The sequence below is a fragment of the Aethalodelphis obliquidens genome, unplaced genomic scaffold, assembly GCF_003676395.1.
Source record: "Aethalodelphis obliquidens isolate GAN/ISIS:26980383/991018 unplaced genomic scaffold, ASM367639v1 scaffold55, whole genome shotgun sequence".
NCBI classification, from domain to species: domain Eukaryota; kingdom Metazoa; phylum Chordata; class Mammalia; order Artiodactyla; family Delphinidae; genus Aethalodelphis; species Aethalodelphis obliquidens.
This window is the reverse complement of record NW_020837999.1, coordinates 1,633,593-1,658,267: the sequence shown is the minus strand read 5'-3', so window position 1 is coordinate 1,658,267 and position 24,675 is coordinate 1,633,593. Positions and strand designations below refer to the sequence as shown.

At 36.1% G+C, this 24,675-nt stretch overlaps 1 protein-coding gene across 1 annotated transcript in view; it reads left to right on the top strand.

The window, feature by feature from the left end:
• The window catches only part of TDRD5 (tudor domain containing 5), a 91,136-nt gene that overhangs the window by 51,369 nt on the left and 15,092 nt on the right, over positions 1-24,675 (top strand). The window contains exons 8-13 of the mRNA XM_027086177.1: positions 250-470; positions 2,770-2,982; positions 3,558-3,624; positions 14,629-14,829; positions 15,331-15,489; positions 17,735-17,899. Of these exons, the coding sequence (XP_026941978.1) occupies positions 250-470; positions 2,770-2,982; positions 3,558-3,624; positions 14,629-14,829; positions 15,331-15,489; positions 17,735-17,899 (1,026 nt within the window). The remainder of the gene's footprint in view (positions 1-249; positions 471-2,769; positions 2,983-3,557; positions 3,625-14,628; positions 14,830-15,330; positions 15,490-17,734; positions 17,900-24,675) is intronic.

Sequence of the window (24,675 nt, the reverse complement as noted above, 5' to 3'; positions counted from 1 at the left end):
CGTAAGACAGTACTTTTAATATTTTAATGTAGGTAAGGATCACCTAGGGAATTTTTTTAAAGGCATAATTTGGGGCCTCACTTCTAGTGAGTGAGTCTGGGCTAAAGCCTAAGAATTTTCATTTTTATTATTTGCCAGGTGATTCTGATAAAGGTGACTCATGAAATATATTTTAAGAAACGTTGTCATAGAGTTTGAAATGTTACTCAAAGATTTATAGTGGTTTCTTTGATTTTTTTTAACTTGTAGCAAGTAGAAATTAACAAATCACAGCTCAACTTGGCAATGGCAAATCATGATATCCCACCTGATGCTGTACGGGACAAGAAATTATGCAAACTACCCCCATTAGGTACCAGTACCCTCGTGGGGGTCTTTGTGGAGTGTATCATCTCTCCTAGTCAATTCTACATCCGAATCTATAGCAGGGATTCATCAGAGTTACTTGAAGACATGATGATTGAAATGCGGTAGGAATCTGTTGTTTTCAATATATTTTTCATGTATCTCATTCTAAGTCAGTTCTCAAACATTTTGGTCTCAGGGCTCTTAAAAATTAAGGACCGAAGAGAACTTTTGTTTATCAATATTTATCATATAGAAATTAAAACTGTAAAAAATATTGTTTAAAAATAACGATAAATTCATTTTTCTGAATATAAATAACATTTTATGAAAAATAACTTTTATGAAAATTAGAATAGTGCACTCTTTTACATTTTTGCAGATCTCTAATATCTGGCATACTAGAAGAAAGTTGGATTTCAGTATCTGCTTCTGTCTTTAATTTCTTGAAATACTTTATTTTGGTGGAAGTACGTGAAAACATCTGGCCTCTGACAGATACATAATTGGGAAAAGGAGTATTTTAATAGCCTTTTCAGAAAATTGTGAATACTCTTTGATAGTGTACTGAAACTTGACAAGTGGTAGTTTCTTGAAGTTAGTTTCAGTGTGGAATTTGAACTTTTCAAACTCTACTATGTTAAAATACATTTTCTGCCTTTGCACTTTGGATGGATCCAGGACCAGCTAGATAATTGCAGGCTCCAGTCCAAAATTAAAATGTAAGACTCCTTGTTTAAAAAGTATTAAGAATTTCAAGACAGCAGTAGCTTAACATTAAAGTAAGCATAGGGAACTTCTCAGTGTGGACTCAATGGAACTGGTCCTGAATTTTACCACCATCTACGATTTTAAAACATCATGTGTTGGTCTTTTGGAAAATACTGGTTCACTGAGTTATATAGATCTTCCAGATGTTGACATGTTTCATCACACAATATATCTTTAAAAAATCACATTCATTAATAGTATCACTGATTGCATCAGAAAAGTATTAAGTATTAGGAAGCTGTCATGTTTATGGTGGTGGATGCAGCGTTGCCAAAATCCTAATTTTCATTTGAAAGCTTTTGAATTTTATCATTGACAATAAATACTGTCAGTGTTTTCCTTGAAGTGGCAAGCTTGCTTCATTTTTGAGAAAATGTGTGGCAAATATGCAAGTCTGAATAAACATAGTTTGTGAGTGGCCTTTCAAGCAAAAATGGTATTCCATGAAAATAGTGTCTAGTTCATCTTCCAAGTAAAAATAAATCTACACACACACACAAAAAGCAGCTCATTCAGTTCACAACTGAAATGCAAAAGTGCTTTTCATTAAGACAACTTGGGAAGTATTTTACTTGTACTTGCATTTTGTTACAGAGAATATTGAAAAGATAGTCAGTGGTTGAGATTTAATAAGCTTAATAATTTGTATTGCTTTATCAAGGACATTCTTATTTTTTTTATTTTTATTTTTTTTCGGCACGCGGGCCTCTCACCGCTGCGGCCCCTCCCGCCATGGCACACAGGCTCCGGACGCGCAGGCCCAGTGGCCATGGCCCACGGGCCCAGCCGCTCCATGGCACGTGGGATCCTCCCGGACCGGGGCACGAACCCACGTCCCCTGCGTCGGCAGGCGGACTCCCAACCACTGCGCCACGAGGGAAGCCCTATCAAGGATATTCTTAAGTGAAAGTAGCCTCTTTTTTCTTTCTTTTTTATTTAATGTGAATGCATGGCAGTGAAAAATAAATGTTTACTAGTATAGTTGGATGCCACTGCCTTGATTCAGCAAAGGCACCGGGAATTTTACCCACCCTTGCTTTTACAGCGTCATTGCAAATATTAACATAGTGAAAAGGGCAAATAACTATTTTCATAATACTACTAAAATATTAAAATAGCTTTGATCTTAGGAACTTTTTGAAAGGGTATCAGGGTCCCAGGGATTTGTGAACTACACTTAGAGAGCTACTGCTCTAAATTATCTTTTCTCTAGTGAAAAATCATGTCCTTTGTTAGTAAACACTATGTAAAATGTTTACATTTTCAGTTACTTTAGATTTATTCATGTACAACAAATGTCTGATTTTTACATTGGTGCCACATACAAGAATAATTTACTTTGTATCTCTCCAAAAGTTTTTTTCTAACTTTACCACATTATATACTCACCTACCACCCAAGAACACCTGGCATAATGTTACATAATAATCACTTAGTAAGTTTCTATTGGAAGAAGTTTGTTGATAAAGAGAAGGGATTTGGACAAGAAAAAGAAAATTAATTGGTGTTAATAATAAGCATTACCAAATCAGAAAAAGTGAGGGTTTTTTTCTTTGCTTTTTGCCAAGACATTGCTGCTCTTGATACATCAATAAAAATGATCTTTAATTTTTTCTTTCCCTATGGGTTTCTGTGTATTATGGAATTCCGCAGGCGCTGTTATTCTAATCAGCTGGTTTCTGATCGATATGCCATGCCAGAGTATTTTATCCAACCGGGACGTCTCTGTTGTGTAAGGATTTCTGAGGATAAGTGGTGGTATCGGGTCATTATCCATCGAATTCTTGGGAAACAGGAAGTTGAAGTGTTCTATCCAGACTTTGGAAATATTGGAACTGTTCAGAAGTCCTCCCTGAGGTTCCTCAAGTGAGTTAATAAACTGAATAAGGACAACTTAAGTTTTGAGCTGTAATGCTGAAACTCTGTGGGCTTAGGATCTCTCTTCCTTTTCTCCTGCCTCTCTCCCTCCATCCTACCCTCCATTCCACCCCCTTTCATCTTAGTGCAGGTTTGGCAAATGGTCATTTGGTCATTATAATCACAGTTGGATTATAATCTCTCACGTCTTCTTTCACATGACCGTGAATCTGAATGAACCATGAGACTAAATTTCAATCTTATGTTAAGAAAATCATTCTTTGGGTCATGCGAAGAGTTGCATTTATATAGCATGAAGGTTGAACTGTTCCTACCTATATTTTATTTATTTTCAGTTATACATATCCTACCTATATTTTAATTGCATGGTTTTCAAGGACTATTATGTTTTTACAAGTGTATTTCTTAGGTTACTTTAAAGTGTAAGACATTAATTTTAAAATGCATGAGTAAAATACTCTGAAATGATGTGAAAAGCTTAAATCAAGGAGTGGATAAGAGATTCCATAAAATGCAGTTTTGAAATATGATTAACTATTCATATATTTGATTATCTGTTGCAGGTGCTGCTACACCAGGCTTCCAGCTCAGGCTATCCCCTGTTCTTTGGCTTGGGTGAGACCAGTAGAGGTATGTTTGCTTGTTTCCTGTTTAATCAGCAAACATTTGATGCCAAGAACAATTCTAGGTTCTCAGAATACAAAAATAAAACATAGAATGAGCCCTCAAAGAAATCATTGTAGACAGTATGAAAGATGGGCACGTAGACAAAAATAATAGTGCTGTGTCATATTTGCTAGAAAATTTTGCAGCGTGTGGTAGAAATGCAAAAGGAAGAGCGCTCGTCTCTGTTCGGGGTAATCAGAGAAGGCCCCATACTAGAGGTGGCATTTGCATGAAACTTTGAAGGAAGATTAGTTCTACAACTGGACAGACAAGAAAAGAAAGGCGTTTCAGGCAAAGGGAGAGCAGCATGAAATATCTCAAATATGAGGAATTTTAAGTGGTTCTGTTTGGCTGCATAATAGAGGATGTGCTGGAATTGGTGCATGGCAAATGATGTCAGAGAAGTAGACAGTAAACTAAGGAGGAGACCCATAGCCATGTGCAGGAGTCTGGACGCAATGTCCAGACTGGGGAGCGACTAAAGGGAACTGCCACAATCAGATATATGTTTTTTAAAGAATTCTCTAGTGGTGGGAGATGATTGGAGTGGGATGGAGCAGGAGGCATTTTCATCCATATAGATACATTGGTTTATGTAGCTATAGTTATGCACCTAATTTTATGTTTTTTTCCCTCAGAACTCTTAATTATACATGCCATACACATTTATTACACCATATTTGTCTGTTTAACCTAAATAACTTATCAGTTGCTAACATATACGTGGATTATTCCTTACTTTTTTTTAATCTGAAAAACACGATAAAGAGAAAAGAAGAAGAAAAAACATTATCTGTAATGCCACCATTCAAATGCATTCAATTTAGAAATTTGATGTGAGTTTTTCAGTTTAGTTTATTGGATGTTGGGGATGAGGGTTTTGTAGGGTTTTTAGGCTTATATAAAATAGTAATCATATTATTTTATATTCCATTTTCCACTCAACATTATAGCATAAATACATTTACATGTTATCGTTCTCAATTTTAATAGGTACGTAAGTAATCTAGCTAAACGTGCATTGTAGCCTGTTTAACTGTCCCTTTATTGTTAGACTAATTCAGTCCACTTCTGATTTTTGAGTATTATAAATAATTATGCAAAGTATGGTTTTTGTGCGAGTCACTACTCAGCATTGTTTTCTAGGGTGCATTTTAGCCCTGACTAGGTTTCTTTTTAGTACTTCCATCAGGGAGGTCAGGGCTAAATTTGTGACCCACTCATAGCCAATGTCCGTTACTCTCATATCAGCCAGGTGGCTTCCATTTTTCATTTTCTTTGCAATTTCCTTCCTAAACTGCTTCTGGCCTTAGGGCTTTTGCCCATGCTGGTCACTGAAATAACTTATTCAAAGAATTCTCATGGTTGGCTCCTTCTTGTCGTTCAAATTTAAGCCCAAATGTTATTTCCCCAAGAAGGACTTCCTTGACCAGTCAATTTAAAGTGCACTCTTCCTCTTCAGTCATTCATCATCATTTTGTTTTATCTTTTTTTTAAAAAAAAAAAGTTTATTTATTTTAATTGGACTATAATTGCTTTACAGTGTTGTGCTAGTTTCTGTCGCACAGTGAAGTGAATCAGCCATAAGAATACACACATCCCCTCCCTCGTGGACCTCCCTCCTCCACCCATCCCACCCACCTAGGCCATCACAGAGCACCGGGCTGAGCTCCCTGTGTTATACAACAGGTTCCCACTAGCTATCTATTTTACACATAGTAGTGTATGTATGTCAAAATTAATATCCAAATTCATCCCACCCTCCCCTTCGCCCACTGTGTCCACCCGTGCATTCTCTATGTCTGCCCTGCAAATAGGTTCATCTGTACCATTAATATTTCTTTCTTTCTTTCTTTATTGGCTGCATCAGGTCTTAGTTGTGGCATGCGCGATCTTTAGTTGAGGCACACGGGCTCTTTGTTGCAGTGTGTGGGCTTCTCTCTAGTTGTGGCGTGCGGGCGCCAGAGTGTGTAGGCTCATTAGTTGCAGTACACGGGCTCTCTAGTTGTGGTGCATGGGCTCCAGAATGTGCGGGCTCAGTAGTTGTGGCACATGGGCTCTCTAGTTTTGGCTCACGGACTCCAGAGCACATGGACTCAGTAGTTGTGGTGCACGGGCTTTCTGCCCCATGGCATGTGGGATCTTAGTGCCCCAACCAGGGATCGAACTGGCATCCCCTGCATTGCAAGACAGATTCTTAACCACTAGACCACCAGGGAAGTCCCTTGTTTTATCTTTATAACACTATCTGGTATTATTTTAATTGTTTGTTCACATACAACATTGTAATTCCTGAGATCAGGGATATTGTCTGTCATATTTACCACTGTGTCTCCAGTGCCTAGATCAATGTTTGGTGCATGGTAGGTGCTCAATAAATTTTTTTAACTGAATGTATCTCATTCATGTCTTTATTTCTATATCTTTTTTCTGGTTTGGTGAGCTAATACTCTCATATACAATATCTAAAGCAGGCAGAAAAGTAGAAGTCTACCCTTGGAAGTCAAACCGCAATAGGTGAGTCAGGAATTTTTCAGCTTCTTTCCTGAGGTCACTCCCCAGTCTACAGCCTTGCTGGCTTGCAGGATTAGAGGACATTGTTTGGGAATAGCAAAACAGCTAGAAGTTAGGGTGTAATACTTAAAGGGAGGGAGCCATAGAATGGGTGCGTTCCAAAATCATTGTACGGATATAAAATCCGCCCAGATCCTTAGATGACAACTAAACTTTGCAAGCACTGGAGAGAACCCAGTGGCCCTAGTGAAAAGTCACTGGCTTACCTATTATTTTTCTCACCTTGTACGCCTTATTTTGAAGAGGTTTTTAATCATTCCACTATGTTATTTCAGTGATTACTCTAGGAAGTACAGCATATGTGTGTAGCAATACAAGGACATTAGAACACGAATTTCTTTAATGTCCTCTTCTGATCTATTTTTGTTTTGTAATTAACATTATTGTTTTTAACCCCTCAAGAAAATAACTGCATATAATAATAACAAATCCATTTAGATTTAGTCACGTATTTCTCAGTCTCTTAGCTCTTCAGTCTTGCTGCTCAAACCCTCTGGGAACATTTTCTTTCTATTTGAACTGTATCTTTTAGGATTTCATTTTGTAAGGGTTTATTGATGGCAAACTCAGTTACGTTCACCTGAAAATATCATTTTGTACTTATTCTTGAAAGATATGTTCAGTAGGTATAGAATTCTAGGTTGGTAGTTACTATCTTCATTACGTGGAAGGTATCATTACACTGGCTTCTGGTTTCCCTTATGATATTTAAGCCAGGTGTCCATCTAATGGATGTTCCTTTGAAGGCAATATCCTTTTTGTCTGTAGCTGTTTTTAAAATTTTGTATTTGTTACTTGTGTTCTTCAGCTTTTTTAAAAAGCAGGATAGATTTTTATTTTATAGATATTTGCTATCTGTATAGAAGAAAGACCTCAATAATCCAGGATATCTCTTCTTTCTTTCTTTTTTATAAATTTATATATTTATTTATTTATTTTTGGCTGCTTTGGGTCTTTGTTGCTGTGCATGGGCTTTCTCTAGCTGTGGCGAGCAGGGGCTACTCTTTGTTGCGGTGCGCAGGCTTCTCATTGCGGTGGCTTCTCTTGTTACAGAGCACAGGCTCTAGGCGCGCGGGCTTCAGTAGCTGTGGCACACAACCTCAGTAGTTGTGGCTCACGGGCTCTCAAGCGCAGGATCAGTAGTTGTGGTACACAGGCTTAGTTGCTCCGCGTCTTGTGGGATCTTAAAGGACCAGGGCTTGAACCCGTGTCCCCTGCATTGGCAGGCACATTCTTAACCACTCTGCCACCAGGGAAGCCCTAGGATATTTTTTCAAAGGATACTATGCTTTTAACAATTTCAGGATGGCATTAACACTATCTGCTAATGAAATTGAAACTTGTAAATTTACTCTTTAGGAAACAAAATTATTTATTTGTAATTGAGGTAATGTTGATTTATAACATTATATAAGTTTCATGTGTACAACATTATATTTCTACTTCTGGATACCCTACCACATGTTCACTACCAAAAATTTATTTTCCATCTGTAACCGTAGTTGGCCTGACCCCCTTTACCCATTTTGCCCTCCCCGCTTCCCCTTCCCCTCTGGTAATCACTACTCTGTTCTCCATATATATGTATTTCTTTTTGTTTGGTTTGGTTTATACATTATTTTAGTTTTGTTTGTTTGTTTATTAGTTTTTTTTTGATACTCCACATCAGTGGCATCATGTGGTAGTTCTCTTTCTCTATCTGACTTACTTTACTTAGCATAAAATGCTCAAGTTCCATCCATGTTGTTGCAAATGGCAAGACATTAATATATATATTTTTAAAGCTGAGCAGTATTCCATTATGTACATATATACCACACCTTCTTTACCATTCGTCTGTTGATGGGCACTTCAGTTGTTTCCATATCTTGGCTATTGTAAATAATGCCAATAAGAACATGGGGGTTGAGATATCTTTTCAGATCAGTGTTTTCATATTCTTTGAATAAATACCCAGAAGTGGGATAGCTGGATCATATGATAGTTCTAATCTTAATTTTTTGAGGACTCTCCATACTGTCTTCCATAGTGGAGGTACCAATTTACATTCCCACCAACAGGTTTCCCTTTTTCTCCACATCCTTGCCACCACTTATTTCTTGCCTTTTTGATAATAGCCGTTCTGACAGGTGTGAGGTGCTATCTTATTATGGTTTTGTTTTGCATTTCCATAGTAATTAGTGATGTTGAGCATCTTTTCATGTACCTGTTGACCATACGTATGTCTTCTTTGGAAAAATGTCTATTCTGTTCCTCTGCCCTTTTTTTTTTTTTTTTTTGCGGTACGCGGGCCTCTCGCTGTTGTGACCTCTCCCGTTGCGGAGCACAGGCTCCGGACGCGCAGGCTCAGCAGCCATGGCCCACGGGCCCAGCCGTTCTGCGGCATGTGGGATCTTCCTGGACCAGGGATCAAACCTGTGTCCCCTGCATTGGCAGGTGGATTCTTAATCACTGCACCACCAGGGAAGTCCCTATAGTTTTCAATATACAGATCTTGCACCTCTTTGGTTAAATTTATTCCTAAATGTTTTATTTTGTTGCAATTGCAAATGGGATTGTTTTCTTAATTTCTCTTTCTGCTAGGTCATTGTTAGCATATAGAAATGCAACAAATTTTTATATATTGATTTTGTATCCTGTTACTTTACTCATTTTTTATTTCTAAGAGTTTTTTGATGGAGTCTTCAGGGTTTTCTCTATATAAAATCATGTCATCTGCAAATAGTGACAGTTTTACCCCTTCCTTTCCAATTTGGATGCCTTTTATTTCTTTTTCTTGCCTGATTGCTCTGGCTAGGACTTCCAACACTGTGTTGAATAAAAGTGGCGAGAACGGGCATCCTGGTCTTGTTCCTGATCTTAGGGGAATAGATTTCAATTTTTTTTCCTTTGAGTGTGATGTTAGCTGGTGTTTGTTATATGTGGCCCTTACTATGTTGAGGATATGTCCCTTCTGTATCCTCTTTATTGAGAGTTTTTATCATAAATGGGCTTTGAATCTTGTCAAATGCCTTTTCTGCATCCAGTGAGATGATCATATGACTTTTATCCTTCATTTTGTTAATGTGGTGTATCACATTGATTGATTTGTGAATATTGAACCATTCTTGTGTGGAATAAATCCCACTTAATCATGGAGTATGATCTTTTTGATGTACTGTTGAATTCAGTTTGCTAATATTTTGTTGAGGATTTTGCATCTATGTTCATTAGAGATAGTGGCCTGAATTTCCTTTTTTTGTGTTGTCTTTGTCTGCTTTTGGTATCAGGGTGATGTTGGCCTCTTAAAATGAGTTAGGAAATGTTCCCTTCTCTTCAGTTTTATAGAATAGTTTGAAAAGGATAGGTATTAAATCTTCTTTGACTGTTTGGTAGAATTTACGTGTGGAGCTGTCTGGTCCTGGACTTTTGTTTTTTGGGGAGCTTTTGATTACTGTTTCAGTCTCTGTGCTAGTGATCAGTCTATTCAGAGTCTCTATTTCTTCCTGATTCAGTCTTGGAAGTTTGTATGATTCTAAGAATTTGTTCATTTCTTCTAGACTGTCTAATTTGTTGGTATATAGCTGTTCATAATATTATTTTACAATCTTGTATTTATGTGATATCTGTTGTTATTTCTGCCTTTTGTTTGATTTTATTTATCAGGACCTTCTCTCTTTTTTCTTAGTGAGTCTAGCTAACGGTTTGTCAAATTTTGTTCATGTTTTTGAAGAACCAGCACTTAGTTCATTGATCTTTTCTACTGTCCTTTTACTCTCTATTTTATGTATTTCTGCTCTGATCTTTATTATTTCCTTCATTCTACTAACTTTGCCCTTTGTTTTTCTGTTTTTAGTTTCTTTAGCTGTAAGGTTAGATTGTTTGAGATTTTTCTTGTTTCTTAAGGGTAGGTCTATATTGCTATAAACTTCCCTCTTTGTAATGTTTTTGCTGCATCCCATAGATTTTGGTATGTTGTATTTTCATTTTCATTTGTCTTCAGGTAATTTTTTATTTCTTCTTTGATTCCTTCATTGACCCAATAGTTGTTCAGTAGCATGTTGCTCAGTTTCCATGTATTGGTGACTTTTCTAGTTTTCTTCTTGTAGTTGATTTCTAATTTCATTCCATTGTGATCAGAGAAGATACTTGATATGATTTCAATCTTCTTAAATTTAGTGAGACTTGTTTTGCATCCCAACATACGGTCTATCCTTGAGAAAGTTTCATGTGCACTTGAGAAGAATGTATAGTCTACTGCATTTGGGTGGAATGAATGTTCTGTACAAATCTATCAAATTCATCTTGTCTGTTGTTTCATTTAAGGCCAGTGTTTCCTTGTTGACTTTCTGTCGGATGATCTATCTATAGATGTAAGTGGGGTGTTACTAAAGTCCTCTACTATTAGATGTTGCTGCCAATTTCTCTCTTTAGGTCTGTCAATAATTGTTTTATATATTTTGGTGCTCCTATATTAGGTGCAAATATATTAATCGCTGTTACGTCTCCTTGATGTGTTTTCTCCTTTATTATACTGTCCATTTTTGTCTCTTGTTACCTTTTCTGACTTGAAGTTTATTTTGCCTGATATGAGTATGGCTATATCTACTTTCTTTTGGCTGCTGTTTTCTTGGAGAATCATCTTCCATCCCTTCGCTTTGAGCCTATGTTTGTATTTAGAGCTGAGACGAGTCTCCTGGAGGGAACATTTAGTTGGGTCTTGCTTTGTAATCCATCCAGCCACTCTGTGTCTTTTGATTGGTGAATTTAGTGTATTTACATTTAGGGCAATTATTGATAGTTGGATGTTGGCTTTTTAGCTTTTGTTTTCTGGTTGCTTTAAATCTCCCATTGTTTCTTTTTTTTTTCCCCCATTGTTTCTTTTTCCTTGTGTTTCTGTCTGCCATTTTGGTTTGGTGGTTTTCTAAAATATTTTTCTTAGCTTCCTCTTTTGCTGTTTTTTGTGTCTCTGCTCTATTTTTATATTCTGTGTTTACCCTGAAGTTTGTATGAGACATCTCAATTAAAATAGTCCATTTTCTGCTGATAGCATCTTATATTCATTTACCTGTACAAGTGCCGTCCTTTTCCTCTTCCCCTATGAAATTTGTTTTTGTTCTCTTAAATTATCCCTTTTTATGTTGTGAGTTGTTATCAAACTAAGAGAGCTATATTTGTTTTTCTGCTTTATTTTTTTTTCTCCCTTTAGATTTTATACTATTTATTAATAAAGTGTTTAAAAATCTGTTCTGATAGAGAGTTGCAGTTTTCCAGTTCTGTCTTTTTATTACTTTGCTCAAAGTTTTTTGTATTTTTGCCATTTTTTTTTCTGGTTGAAGAGCTCCTTTCAACATGTTTTGTAAGGCAGGTCTAGTGTTGATGAACTCCTTCAGCTTTTGTTGGTCTGGGAAAGTCTTTGTTTCTCCTTCATATCTGAATGATAACTTTGCTGAAATAGGGTATTCATGGCTGACAGTTTTTATCTTTTAGTATTTTGAGAATGTCATTCCACTCCCTCCTGGCCTGTAGCGTTTCTGCTGAGAATCTACTGGAGCCTAATGGGGGCTCCTTTGTAGGTCACCATCCTTTTTTCCCTGGCTGCCTTTAAAATTCTTTGTCATTGACTTTTGACAGTTTTAATATTATGTCTTGGAGGAGGTCTTTTTGCATAGGGGTAATTAGATATTCTCTTAGCTTCATGGGCTTGTATATCCAGTTTCTTCCCCAGGTTTGTATTATTTCTTTAAATAATCTCTCTGCTGTCTTTTCCCTCTGTTCTCCTTCTGGGATACTCATTATCCTAATGTTGCCTGTCCTTAAAGGGTTGGAGAGCTCTTGTAGGATTTCCTCATTTTAAATATCTTCCCTTTCCTCTTCTACTTGTATCATTTCTAGATTTCTATCTTCAAGCTCACTAATTTTCTCTTCCATATGGTCTGCTCTAGTCCCAAACTAATGTATTCTTCATCTCATTTATTGAGTTCTTCAGCTCCAGAATTTCTGTTTGGTGCTTTTTTAAAGTTTCAGTCTCTTCGGTAAAGTATTCCTTCTGTTCATTCATTTTATTCCTGAGCTCATTAAACTGCCTTTCTGAGTTTTCTTTTAGCTCATTGAATTTCTTCACAACAGCTATTTTGCATTCTCTATCAGTTAAATTGGAACATTCCATAACTTTGGTTTCTGAAGAATTGTCATTGTCTTTTTGTGGTACCATGTCACTGTGGCCCTTCATGTTGTTTGATGAAGTGTTCTTGAGCCAGTGCATTTAGTATTAAATGACAGGTTAGGAGTTAAATTCCCTCCGGTAGGTGGCACCATCACACAAGTTTTCGGTTTCTCTTCCTTGAGCTGCCTTTGGTCATATTTGAGAGTTAGCACTTTTCAGCCTCCATCCACCCTGTAATAGGTGTGGCTCCATGCCTTCTTTGTTGCTTTTTGTGCCACCAGGAGGGTCGTTGCTGCCATGCTTCTGCCAGAGCCGCTGTCATCACCAGGATGGTTGGCTCTTTCCTTGTGTCTGGGATCCCTTGAGGCACAGGATCTTCTGTGGGGGAAGGGGGATGGGAGGAGGGGTCATGGGCGCCTCAGATGCTGGAGGGACAGGGTCGCGGGCCCCACTGCCGCTGCTCCCCACTTGTCTGTGGTCATGGGTGCCGGGAGTGGTCAGGTGGCCACAGTGTGTGCACCACCTTCCCTGCTGCTACTGGGTTCTCTGAAGCTATGGGCTCCGCTGCCTCAGTTGGAGGGCCAGGATTGCAGGCACGGGCTCTGAGGTTCCCTCGCCCCCACTGTGCGTTCCAGTACACCCAGCTTTGGGTGTGTAGATGTGTGGAATTCTCCAGTGCCCTATTGTGTTGGGCGGAGACACCTTTGTTGAGTTGTGGATGTTTCATTGGATGTAGATTGAAAGGGGAAGACAAAGGTAGTTTTTCCACTCTAACATGTTTCTGAAGTCTGAAAACTGTGTTCTTCAGTTTTAATATGATTATGTGTGGATTTATTCTTATTTATCCTACTTTGTGGTTCATTGGACTTTTTATCTGTGCATTGTTACTTTTCATTAAATCTGGCTAATTCCCAGCCATTATCTCTTCAATTATTGTCATTTCCCCATATTCATATTTATATTCCCTCTCTCTCTCTCTCTGTTTCTGCCTCTCTTTTTCTAGAATGATAATTAAAAGTATGTTAAACCTTCTCAATTTACCTTCCATATCTTTTAACCTCTCTTCTGTATGTTACATATTTCTGTCTTCTGTGTTGCATTCTGGGTAACTTTTCCAAATCACCTTCTACTTCACTGATACACTCTTTAATTCTACCTAATCTGCTATTGAATAAACCTATTAAGTTTTTAATTTTGGTTATTATATTGTTACTTTCTAAAAGTTCTCTTGGTTCTTTAATTCTGCTAGATCAATTTTTAATAGATTGCAGGTCTCTGCAGAAGCTTTCAAATTAATTTTGTTTTTTTTATTTTAAGCATAGTATGTTAGTTCTTTTATAATTCATCTGGAAATTCAAATATCTAAAGTTTTTGAGGTTTTGTATTAGTTATGTTGTTTCTCTTTGTTCTTCCTTGTGATTCATTGTCTCTTTATATGCTTTTTTATCTTTGTCTGTGTACTGCTCATTGACTTTTAAAAATTTTTGTAAAAATGGTTGAATACAGATTGAGATTGCCTACCTCCAGAGAGATTTACATTCGCTTCTGCCAGGTATCTAGCAGTACGACCAGTCTGGAGCCATGTTAATTTAAATGAACAACCTGAGGATTTGTGTATCACCCAGGTGATGTGAAACTTGAGCTGCAAATCCATGTGAAGGCTAGTTTATTTCTTTTCCTCCTTATCCTGAGCATGAACCCCTAGGGACTCAGCTTAATAAAGGAAAGTCCTCCTCTCCACTCCCTACTCTGGGTGGTTACTGGCTTTGATTTCTGTCCTCTTTGACCTGTGAGACCATCAAAACCGAAGTGAAGATTTGCCTGGATTAGCACATACCCTGAAGGCAAAAATAGTTCCCACTTTCCCTTTAATTTTGGCCTGATAATTTGTTACACTTTTGTCAGTTCTTTGATGCTTTGGGGACATATTTAAAAAATATTTTATCTAGAATATTTAGTTTCTGTAGGAGGGTTGTTCCAATAATCTAACTCAAACATTTCCAAACATGAAAGTTTTTCATCACATTAAAATAAATTTTTTCCCATTATCCCATTTTCATCATTTTTCCTTTATTCTGACTTTTCTCATCCCCAAATCATAAATATCCTCAAATGTGTTATTTTAGTATTTTCATGCTTTGATTTTCCCACTAAAATCTCTAGTTCATTAGGAATTCATTTTTGTATATGTTTTTTATAATTCATGTTTGCATCTGTCATCTGAATCTCATATCTTGTTTGTGTTTCAGGAACATTGGACATCCGGAGCTATTTTGCAGTTTCAGAAGTTGTGTGGTTTGAAGCCATTAGTGGGGGTAGTGGATGAATATGTAGATGGAATCCTTAACATTTTTCTGTGTGATACGTCCTCACATGAAGACATCTATTTCCATCATGTCTTGAGAACAGAGGGCCATGCTATTGTATGCCAAGAAAATGTTCCTTCTAAGGTGGAGCAGTCTGGATGTATTTTGTAATGTATTGTATTTAATCTCAACAGTTTAAGGTATAAGAGAATTTAATACTGAAGGTTATTTGATTTATTCTTTAGCGATATCTGTGAGATTCCTGCCTTCTTAATGCAGAGCACTTTCTTAATTTTCACATGATCACAAAAAACTACATTTGGCTTATTTTCCTTTAGAATATACTTTTATTTTAAATAATTGATTGAGGATTCTGTCTTACCCCCAATTATTTAATTTTCTGAAGTTTTCTTAGAGAAGTGCAACAGTCTCTTATTTTGTAATTATTGATAGCAGTGTCTACATTTTCATTAATATTGATGTTGATAATTTTTGTGGCTAGCAAAAACTATCACTATAGAAAAAAATCTGACTATTAAATTTTAGAAGATAATGCATTTCCACAACATTTGAAAATTATGAAGTGCTAACTTTTTCACTTTTTCTCTGAGAAACTAAATTTCCTTCGTATTTTTTTAATCCTAGGGTTTCAGAGACCTCAACCCTTTAACTTTATACACTAAATCCAGTGCAGGGCCAGAGGACATTGTCCTGACAGGACTGGGTTTTCCTTCCCAGCAGCACTATTTTAATGAAGATCGAGAGATAAATCCACAATCAAAAGAGAGAGAATTATATACCATGGTAAGAGGTTTTTGCAAACATCATCATATTCTTTTTATTATTGTTAATACTTAATGAGTACTTACTATATGCCAAACACTATAAAAGGCACTTTAAATATATTATTTAATACTTATAAAATCCCTGTGATGTAGTGACTATAATTAACCTTATTTTACTGATGACGAAACTGAGGCATTCCTAACCTAGGAAAGTTTGGAAACTATGCAGTAATCTTAACAGTTATCTTGTCTCTCATCATTTGCTGGTTTAAACCTTTACTTCAGCCATGCTTTTCCTGTATGATTTCTCTCATACACTGAATTCCACTGCTGCCTTGCTGCAGTTGTGACCTCACCTGCACTGACCCAAATGCTGTTCTTCCCTCTACACTCCTTAGATTCTTCTTGAAGTATTCTCATTTCTTACTTTCTCTGTAAACCTTGTGGCAACTCCTACCCACAGTAATAATAATATTATGTATTATTCCATCCCACAGTACCAATAATAAAAAAAAAATAACCGACACTTATTGAACTCATACTGCATGGCAGGCACTGTTCTAAGTACTTGCATGTACTAGTTAATTTAATCTTCACAACCACTTTACCAGATTGGTGCTTTAAGATCCCTATTTTAGATATAAGTAAAGTGAAGCACATTAGTAAGTAATAAGTTACATGATTTCTCAACAAATGAGCAGATAAATAGACATGTCCTCTGAGTCTCATATTCCTCATGGCAACAAATACTGGGCTAAGAATATAGATTGGGTTCACTTTGAGAGCCCAAAATTTATTTTTTTGGATACAGCAAAGCTTTTTTCTTTGAATAAAATATGAAAATATTATTTTGTGTAAGTATATTTTATATATCTGACTTTTTAAATTATAGGGATGATTTTATATTTTAGTGGACTTTTACTATTAGAAAAGATAAAAAGGAAAGGCTACTTTGCTGTACACCTGAAACTAGCACAACATTGTAAATCAACTATGTTTCAATAAAAAAATTTTTTAAAAGGCCATTTGACTACTGAGAGATTAACCTACTCTGAAAAATATGTATGAATGTTTACTGCTGCATGTTTTAAATGATGTCAACATTTTAGATTTCATTTTAGTTTAAAATTAGTGGACTTCCCTGGTGACACAGTGGTTAGGAATCCAACTGCCAATGCAGGGGACACGGGTTTGAGCCCTGGTCCGGGAAAATCCTACATGCCACAGAGCAACTAAGCCCATGCGCCACAACTACTGAGCCTGCACTCTAGAGCCCACGAGCCACAACTACTGAGCCCGTGCGCAACAACTACTGAAGCCCGTGTGCCTGGAGCCCATGCTCCACAACAAGAGAAGCCACCGCAATGAGGAGCCCACATACTGCTACGAACGGTAGCCCCCACTCGCCATAACTAGAGAAAGCCCATGCACAGCAGCGAAGACCCAATGCAGCCAAAAATAAATAAATAAATTTATTAAAAAATAATAATAAAATAAAATTAGTTAAAATTAATTGGGCTTGTTTGGCTTTCTGAAACCTGAATTTTTGCTAGTTGTTATTACTTGATTAGAACAGTTATATTTCCTGATTCTTAAATAGTGAGTTGAATTCAACCTTAAAAGTTTTTAGAATATCTTATCATCACTGTTTGATGTCTTTAAATAATCATAGTTCAGTCCTGAAAATGAAATAAGGCCATCTTTTCTGCAAAAAAGATAAGGTCCAAAGCTCCTCTATCCTATCCCAGCCTATATTTTAACATATCAAGACTCCCATATGCTACACACACAGATACACACACATACACCTACCTCTATACACCGAGTTCCCTGTAATTCCTACTCTTCTTTTAGGCATCCTAACAATTTGTGTTATCTCCTTTATTGCATAGTCTCAGACATCCTCCTTCCCCAGTGATATTTTGGTCATATCTCTGTGTTGGCTCTACACTGAAGGTTGTGCTGTGATTATCTGATTGTGTGTCTTCATTGCTATATTTTGAGTTCCTTTAGAGCTGAGACCTGTTGCATTCATCTTTATATCCACAGAGCTACCATGTACACATTACGTAATCTGTACTCCATAAATGTTTTTCGGCCTGAACTAGTTTAGTAGGATGGGAAGACCTAGGGTCATGCATAAAGTTAGAAAATAATATGGCATATGCATGAACCGTAGCAAAAAATTCCCCTCAGAATTTATAGGCAAGTAGATTTTAGAAATAGTATAGAAAATAAAATAATTTCTCTTTCCTATCTACTAGCGAGATATTAATGATGAAAAGGCTTTCAGTCACCTTAAGTCAATCACCTCAAAGCAGCCGTTAAAGGATTCTGAATTCAGTTCTTTGAAAACCCAAGAGAAGAGCTGTGAAGACGATCCAAAGTGTTCCATCTCCGAGCTACAAGATCTGAAGGAAGAAAATGAGGTAGGAGAAGGGAAGATAGTTTTTTTAGATGTAATTAATGTAATGTAATTAATTCATAAGTGAAGGGTACTGGAATAACATAGCTCTTTAAATCCTACTGCTCCAGTGCCATCAGAGCATCTCCCACAGATGAATTACAAATTCTTCAACAGTCACCAAGACCAAAGTTGCAGCAATATAGCCTTGATCACAAAAAAAGAAACGCCATTATTTGACTTCGATGTGTTTTACTATCCCATAGCTCTGGACAGTCTTCAAGAATTATGCAGTGAATGGAAACTAGTATTGAGAAACGGTATTAAGAAAACCCATCAGGAAAAATGTTGACAACTTTTTTGAAGGATATACTTTATTTTAATCAAATGTTTATTCACAGCTTTAAAAAAAACAAACAAATGTTTGTGTACACACAGCTTAGAGTTCCCTATAACCCCTTCCCCTACATTTCCTATTTCACTGAGCAACCATTTTCATCTCTTTTAGCTGCTTTTTTTGGAATTTACCTCGATTTCTTTCATTAAATAGCATGCTTATGTTATTTCCTGATTCTTCAGTTTTAAGTATGTATGCCCTTCTTACTACTAGAGATGAGGGTTTAGTTCTCTTTCATCCCTTCTCCCCCACCACAAAAATATCCTTTCTGTTCCCCCACCATCATCTTACTAATATAGTTATATCAAACTTTCCATTAGATCACCATTCAATATTTTATTGCTATGACTCTGTAAATGCTACTTACAGCCAAATAGTATGTTATGGCAAATTTTCCTTTCCTGCGTAACTTTTATTTTCTCTGGTGTTAATATTTCTTTCTCTTTAAATCAACATACAGTACACAACTGACTTTGTATTCGGAGTACTGTCCTATCAATACACGTATAGATTTATGTAACCACCCCCACAATCAGGATGCAGAATGCTTCCATCATCTGAAAAAGCTCCCTGGTGCTACCCCTTTATAATTACATCTCCCCAAATCCCTAACGCCCTAGCAACCATTTATGTTTTCTGTCACTGTAGTTTTACCTTTTCAGAACTATCATATAAGTGGAATCATACGGTATGTAACTTCCCAGTAGGGGTTTCTTTGATTCAGCATAGTACCTTCATCCAAATTGTTGCATGTGTCAATAGTTCATCTCTTTTGATGATGAGTAGTATTTTATTGTATGGATGTACCACAGTTTGTATATCCATTCATGCACTGAAGGAAATTTTGGTTATTTCAGGTTTTGGTAATTATGAATAGAGCTTCTATAAATATTTGTGTACAGGTTTTTTTTTATAAACATAATCAGGAGTAGGATTGCTGATTTATGTGGTCAAACTGTTTTCCAGACTGGGTATACCATTTTGCATTCCCACCAGCAGTGTGTGAGTTCCAGTTGCTCCATATCTTATCAGCACTTGATATTGTCAGTAATTTTTATTTTTAGCCATTCTCATAGGTGTGTAGTAGTATCTCAGTGTGGTTTTACTCTGCATTTCCCTAATGACTATGATGCTGACCATCTTATCAGGTGCTTATTTGCCATCCACATGTATTTCTTGGTGAAATGCCTATTAAAGTCTTTTGCCCATTTTTTTATTGTTTTTTTTTTCTTTCTTACTGTTGGGTTTTTGTTCTGGATATATTCTGGATAGCCCTTTGTCGGTTTTGCGATTTTCAAATATTTTCTCCCACTTGTAGCTTCATTCTCTTAATGGTGCCTTTCATCCAGGAAAGGTTTTTAATTTTGAGAAAGTTCAGTTTATCAGGTTTTTTTCTTTTATGTACAGTGTTTTCAGTGTCAAGACATCTTGACTTAATTTTACTATAAGGTGTGAGATTTAGGTTAAGTTTCATTTTATTGCATATGGATGTCCAATTGTTCTAGTGCTATTTGTTGAAAAGACTATGCTTTCTCCATTGAATTGTCTTTGTAGACCTTCCAAAAATCAAATGTCCATATTTGTGTGAGACTATTCCTAGACTTTATTTTGCTCCATTGATCTGTCTGTTCCTTTGCCAGTAGCATACTGTCTTGATTACTGTAGATTCATACCTCTTAAAATTAGGTAGTATGATTCCTCCTACTTTACTCTTTTTCAAAATTATTTTTAATATTATGGTTCCTTTTCCTTTCCATTTAAATTTTAGAATCAACTTATCTGTATCTGGGATTTTTATTGGAATTGCATTAAATCTGTAGGTAAATTTGAGGAGAATTAACATCTTTAATCTGTGAGCACAGTATATATATTTATTTAGGTTTTCTTTTATTCCTTTATCAAGGTGTTATAGTTTTTAATATACAGAACGTGTTTTGTTATCTTTAGGTATTTAAAGCTAACAAAGATTAAGCTAACTTAGGTAATACTTACCTAATTATTTAATTTACTTTGGGAGCAATTATAAATGATATCTTTTTATTCCAGTTTCTATATTTTCATTGTTAGTATGTAGAAATTGATTTTTGTGTTTTAAGCTTGTATGGTGTGAACTAGCTAAATTCATTTATTCTAGGAGGTGTTTTGTAGATTTCTTTGGGATTTTCTACATAGACAATAGTGTTGTCTGCTAATTGGGACAGCTTTATTTTTTCCTTTCCAATCTATGTGTCTTTATCTTCCTTCCTGCCTTATTATTGCACTAGCTAGAATTTCAGACACGATGTTGAACAGGAGTTGTGAGAGAGGATGTCTTTGTTATCCTGATGAAAAGTTTTATCATGCATGCATGGATGTGAATTTTGTTAAATGATTTTTTTGCATATGTTGATATCATGTTTTCTCCTTTATTGTATTAATATGGTATATTACATTAATTGATCTTTAAAAATTGAATTAAACTGGCTTTCCTGGGATAAACCCCATTTGGTCATGGTGTATTATTATTTTTATACACCATGGATTCCATTTGCTAATGTTTTGTTGAATATTGTTATGTCTATTTCCATGAAGGATATTGGCCTGTAGTTTTCTTGTACTATCTTTGTATGGTTTTAGTACCAGGGTAATGCTGGCCTCATAAAATGAGTCTAGAGGCATTTCTTCCTTTTCTGTTTTCTGGAAAAGATAATGTTGAATTAGTTTTATTTCTTTTTTATTTTTTAATTGACATTTCTATTGTGGTAACTAAAAGATTCATGTGCGCTATAGGGAATAATACAGAAAGATCTCATGTAATCTTTACCCACTTCCCCCAGTGGTCACATTTTACAAAATTGTAGTACAGTGTCACGATCAGGATATTGACATTGATGCAATCCACCAATCTTGTTCAGATTTCTCCAGTTTTACTTGTACTTATTTGTGTGTGTGTGTGTGTGTGTGTATGTATATTTAATTCTCTACAGTATTAACACATGCAGGTTCATGTATGCAACTGCACAGTCAAGATACTGATAATTCTGTCATCACGAGGGTCCCTGTGTTGCCCCGTTTATATCCATCCACCCACTCCCTCCCACCACCCCTCTCCCCACTAATTGGTTCTCCATTTATAAAATTTTGTCATTTAAAAATGCTATGTAAGGGCTTCCCTGGTGGTGCAGTGGTTGAGTGTCTGCCTGCTGATGCAGGGGACGCGGGTTTGTGCCCCGGTCTGGGAGGATCCCACATACCGCAGAGCAGCTGGGCCCGTGAGCCATGGCCGCTGAGCCTGCGCGTCCGGAGCCTGTGCTCCGCAATGGAAGAGGCCACAGCAGTGGGAGGCCCGCATACCACAAAAAAAAAAAAAAAAAAAAAAAGCTATGTAAAATCATATAGTATGTAACCCTTTGAAATTGGCTATTTTCACACAGTATAATTCAAGTAATTGCATGTATCAATAGTTAGATCTTTTCATTGTTGAGTAGTATTCCATGGCATGTATGTGTCATAGTTTGTTTCATCATTGACCTGTTGAAGGACATTTGGGCTATTTCTAGTTTTTAGCTATTACAGATGAAGCTGCTATGAATGTCTGTACACAGGTTGTTGTGTGGACATAAGTTCTCTGGAATAAATGGCCAGGAGCGCAATTGTCGAGTTGTATGGTAATTACAAGTTTAGTGCTTCATCAGTGATATTGGCCTGTAATTTTCTTTTTTTGTGGTGTCTTTGTCTGGTTTTGGTATCAGGGTGATGCTGACCTCATAGAATAAATTCAGAAGCATTCCTTCCTCTTCAATTTTTTGGAATAATTTGAGAAGGCTAGGTTTTAATTCTTCTTTAAATGTTTGGTAAAATTCACCTGTGAAGCCATCTGGTCCTGGACTGTTATTTGTTTGGAGTTTTTTTAACTTCCAAGTCAATTTCATTACTAGTAATAGGTCTGTTGAGATTTTCTATTTCTTCCTGATTCAGTCTTAGAAGATTGCATGTTTCTAGGAATTTATCCATTTCTTCTTGGTTGTCCAATTTATTAGTGTATAATTGTTCTTAGTAGTCTTGTATGATTGTATTTCTGGGGTATCAGTTGTAACTTCTCTTTCATTTCTGATTCTGTTTATTTGGGCCCACTCTTTTTCTTGATGAGTCTGGCTAAAGGTTTATCAATTTTGTTTATCTTTTCAAAGAACCAGCTCTTAGTTTCATTGATCTTTTCTATTGTTTTAGTCTCTCATTTATTTCTACAATATTTTGATCTTTATTATTTCCTTCCTTCTACTAACTTTGGGTTTTGTTTGTTTCTCTTTTTCTAGTTCCTGTAGATATAAGGTTAGATTGTATATTTGAGATGTTTCTTGTTTCCTTGTTTTCTTCTTTGTAGCTTGTATTGTTATAAACTTCCCTCTTAGAACTGCTTTTGCTGCATCCCATAGATTTTTTAGATCATTGTGTTTCCATTTTCATTTGTCTCCAGGTATTTGTAAAATTTCCTCTTTGATTTCTTCAGTGACCCATTTTTGATTAGTAGCATGTTGTTTAGCCTCCATGTGTTGGTGTTTTTTTTGCAGCTTTTTCTTGTAGTTGACTTCCATAGTCTCATACCATTGTGGTCAGAAAATGCTTAATATGATGTCAGTCTTCTTAAATTTATTGAGACTTGTTTTGTGGCCTAGCATGTGATCCATCCTGCAGAATGTTCCATGTGCACATCCAAAGAATGTGATTTTGCTGCTTTTGGATGGAATATTCTATATATCTCTATTAAGTCCAATTGGTCTGTGTCATCTAAGGCCATTGTTTCCTTATTAATTTTTCTATCTGGATGATCTGTCCATTGATGTAAGTGGAGTGTTAAAGTCCCCTACTATTATTGTTTATAATAAAATCCATTATGTTTATTAATATTTGCTTTATGTATTTATGTGCTTCAGTGTTGGGTGTGTATATATTTACAATTGTAACATCTTCTTGTTAGATTAATCTCTTTATCATTATGTAATATCCTTCTTTGTCTCTTGTTACAGTCTTTGTTTTAAGTCTATTTTGTCTGATATAAGTATTGCTAACCTAGCTTTCTTTTCATTTCCATTTGCGTGGAATATCTTTTTTCCATCCCCTCCCTTTCAGTCTTTAGATCTTTAGATCTGATGTGAATCTCTTGTAGGCAGCATTTAGATGGGTCTTTTTTTTTTTTTAAATCCATTCAGCCACTCTGCATCTTTTGATTGGAGCATTTAGTCCATTTACATTTAAAGAGATTATTGATAGATATATACTTATTGCCATTTTGTTGATTGGTTCTGGTAGTTCTTTTCGTTCCTTTCTTCTTTTGCTCATTTCCCTTGTGATTTGATGACTATCTTTAGTGTTATGTTTGGATTCCTTTCTCTTTGTGTATATCTATTATAGAGTTTTGGTTTGGGGTTACCATGAGGTTTATATATAACTCACTCTCCCCCTTTTCCTCCCTCCCTATCCCTCTCTTTCTCTCTGTATGTGTATGTGTATATGTATATATATATATATATATATATACACACACACACACATATATGTAAAGTTTTAAAAGCACATATATATAGTTATTTTAAGTTGCTGATCTCAAGTTCAAACACACTGTAACAACCCTGCAGTTTTACTCCCTCCCCCTACCTCACATATAGTGTTTTTTGACATCATATTTTACATCTTTCTGTTTTATGTCTCTCTTAACTACTTATTGTGGTTATAGATTATTTTACTACTTTTATCTTTTAACCTTCCTATTAGCTTTATAAGTAGTTGATCTACTGCCTTTACTGTATGTTTGCTTTTACCAATGAGATTTTCCTTTTATAATTTTTATATGTCTAGTTGTGGTCTTTTCTGCTTAGAGAAGTTCCTTTAACATTTCTTGTAAAACTGATGCTGAACTCTTTTGGCTTTTGCTTGTCTTTAAAACTCTTTCTCTCTCCTTCAAATCTGAATTATAGCCTTACTGGATAGAGTATTCTTGGTTGTAGACATATATCATGCCACTCCCTTCTGGCCTGCAAAGTTTCTGCTGAGAAGTCAGCTGATAGTCTTATGGGAGTTCTCTTATATGTAACTAGTTGCTTTTCTCTCTCTGCTTTTAAGGTTCTCTCTTTATCTTTAATTTCTATCATTTTAATTATAATGTGTGTTGATATGGACTTCTAGGTTCATCTTGTTTGGGATTCTTTGTGATTCCTGGACCTGGATATCTGTTTCCTTTCCCAAATTCCCTTTCTCTCTCTTTCTTCTCTTTCTAGGACCCCTGTATAATGTGAATGTTAGCATGCTTGATGCCCCAGAGGTCTCTTATTAAACTATCCTCATTTTAAAAAATTATTTTTTTCTGTTCAGTTTGTGTAATTTCCACTACTCTGTCTTCCAGTTTGCTGATATGTTCCTCTGTATCA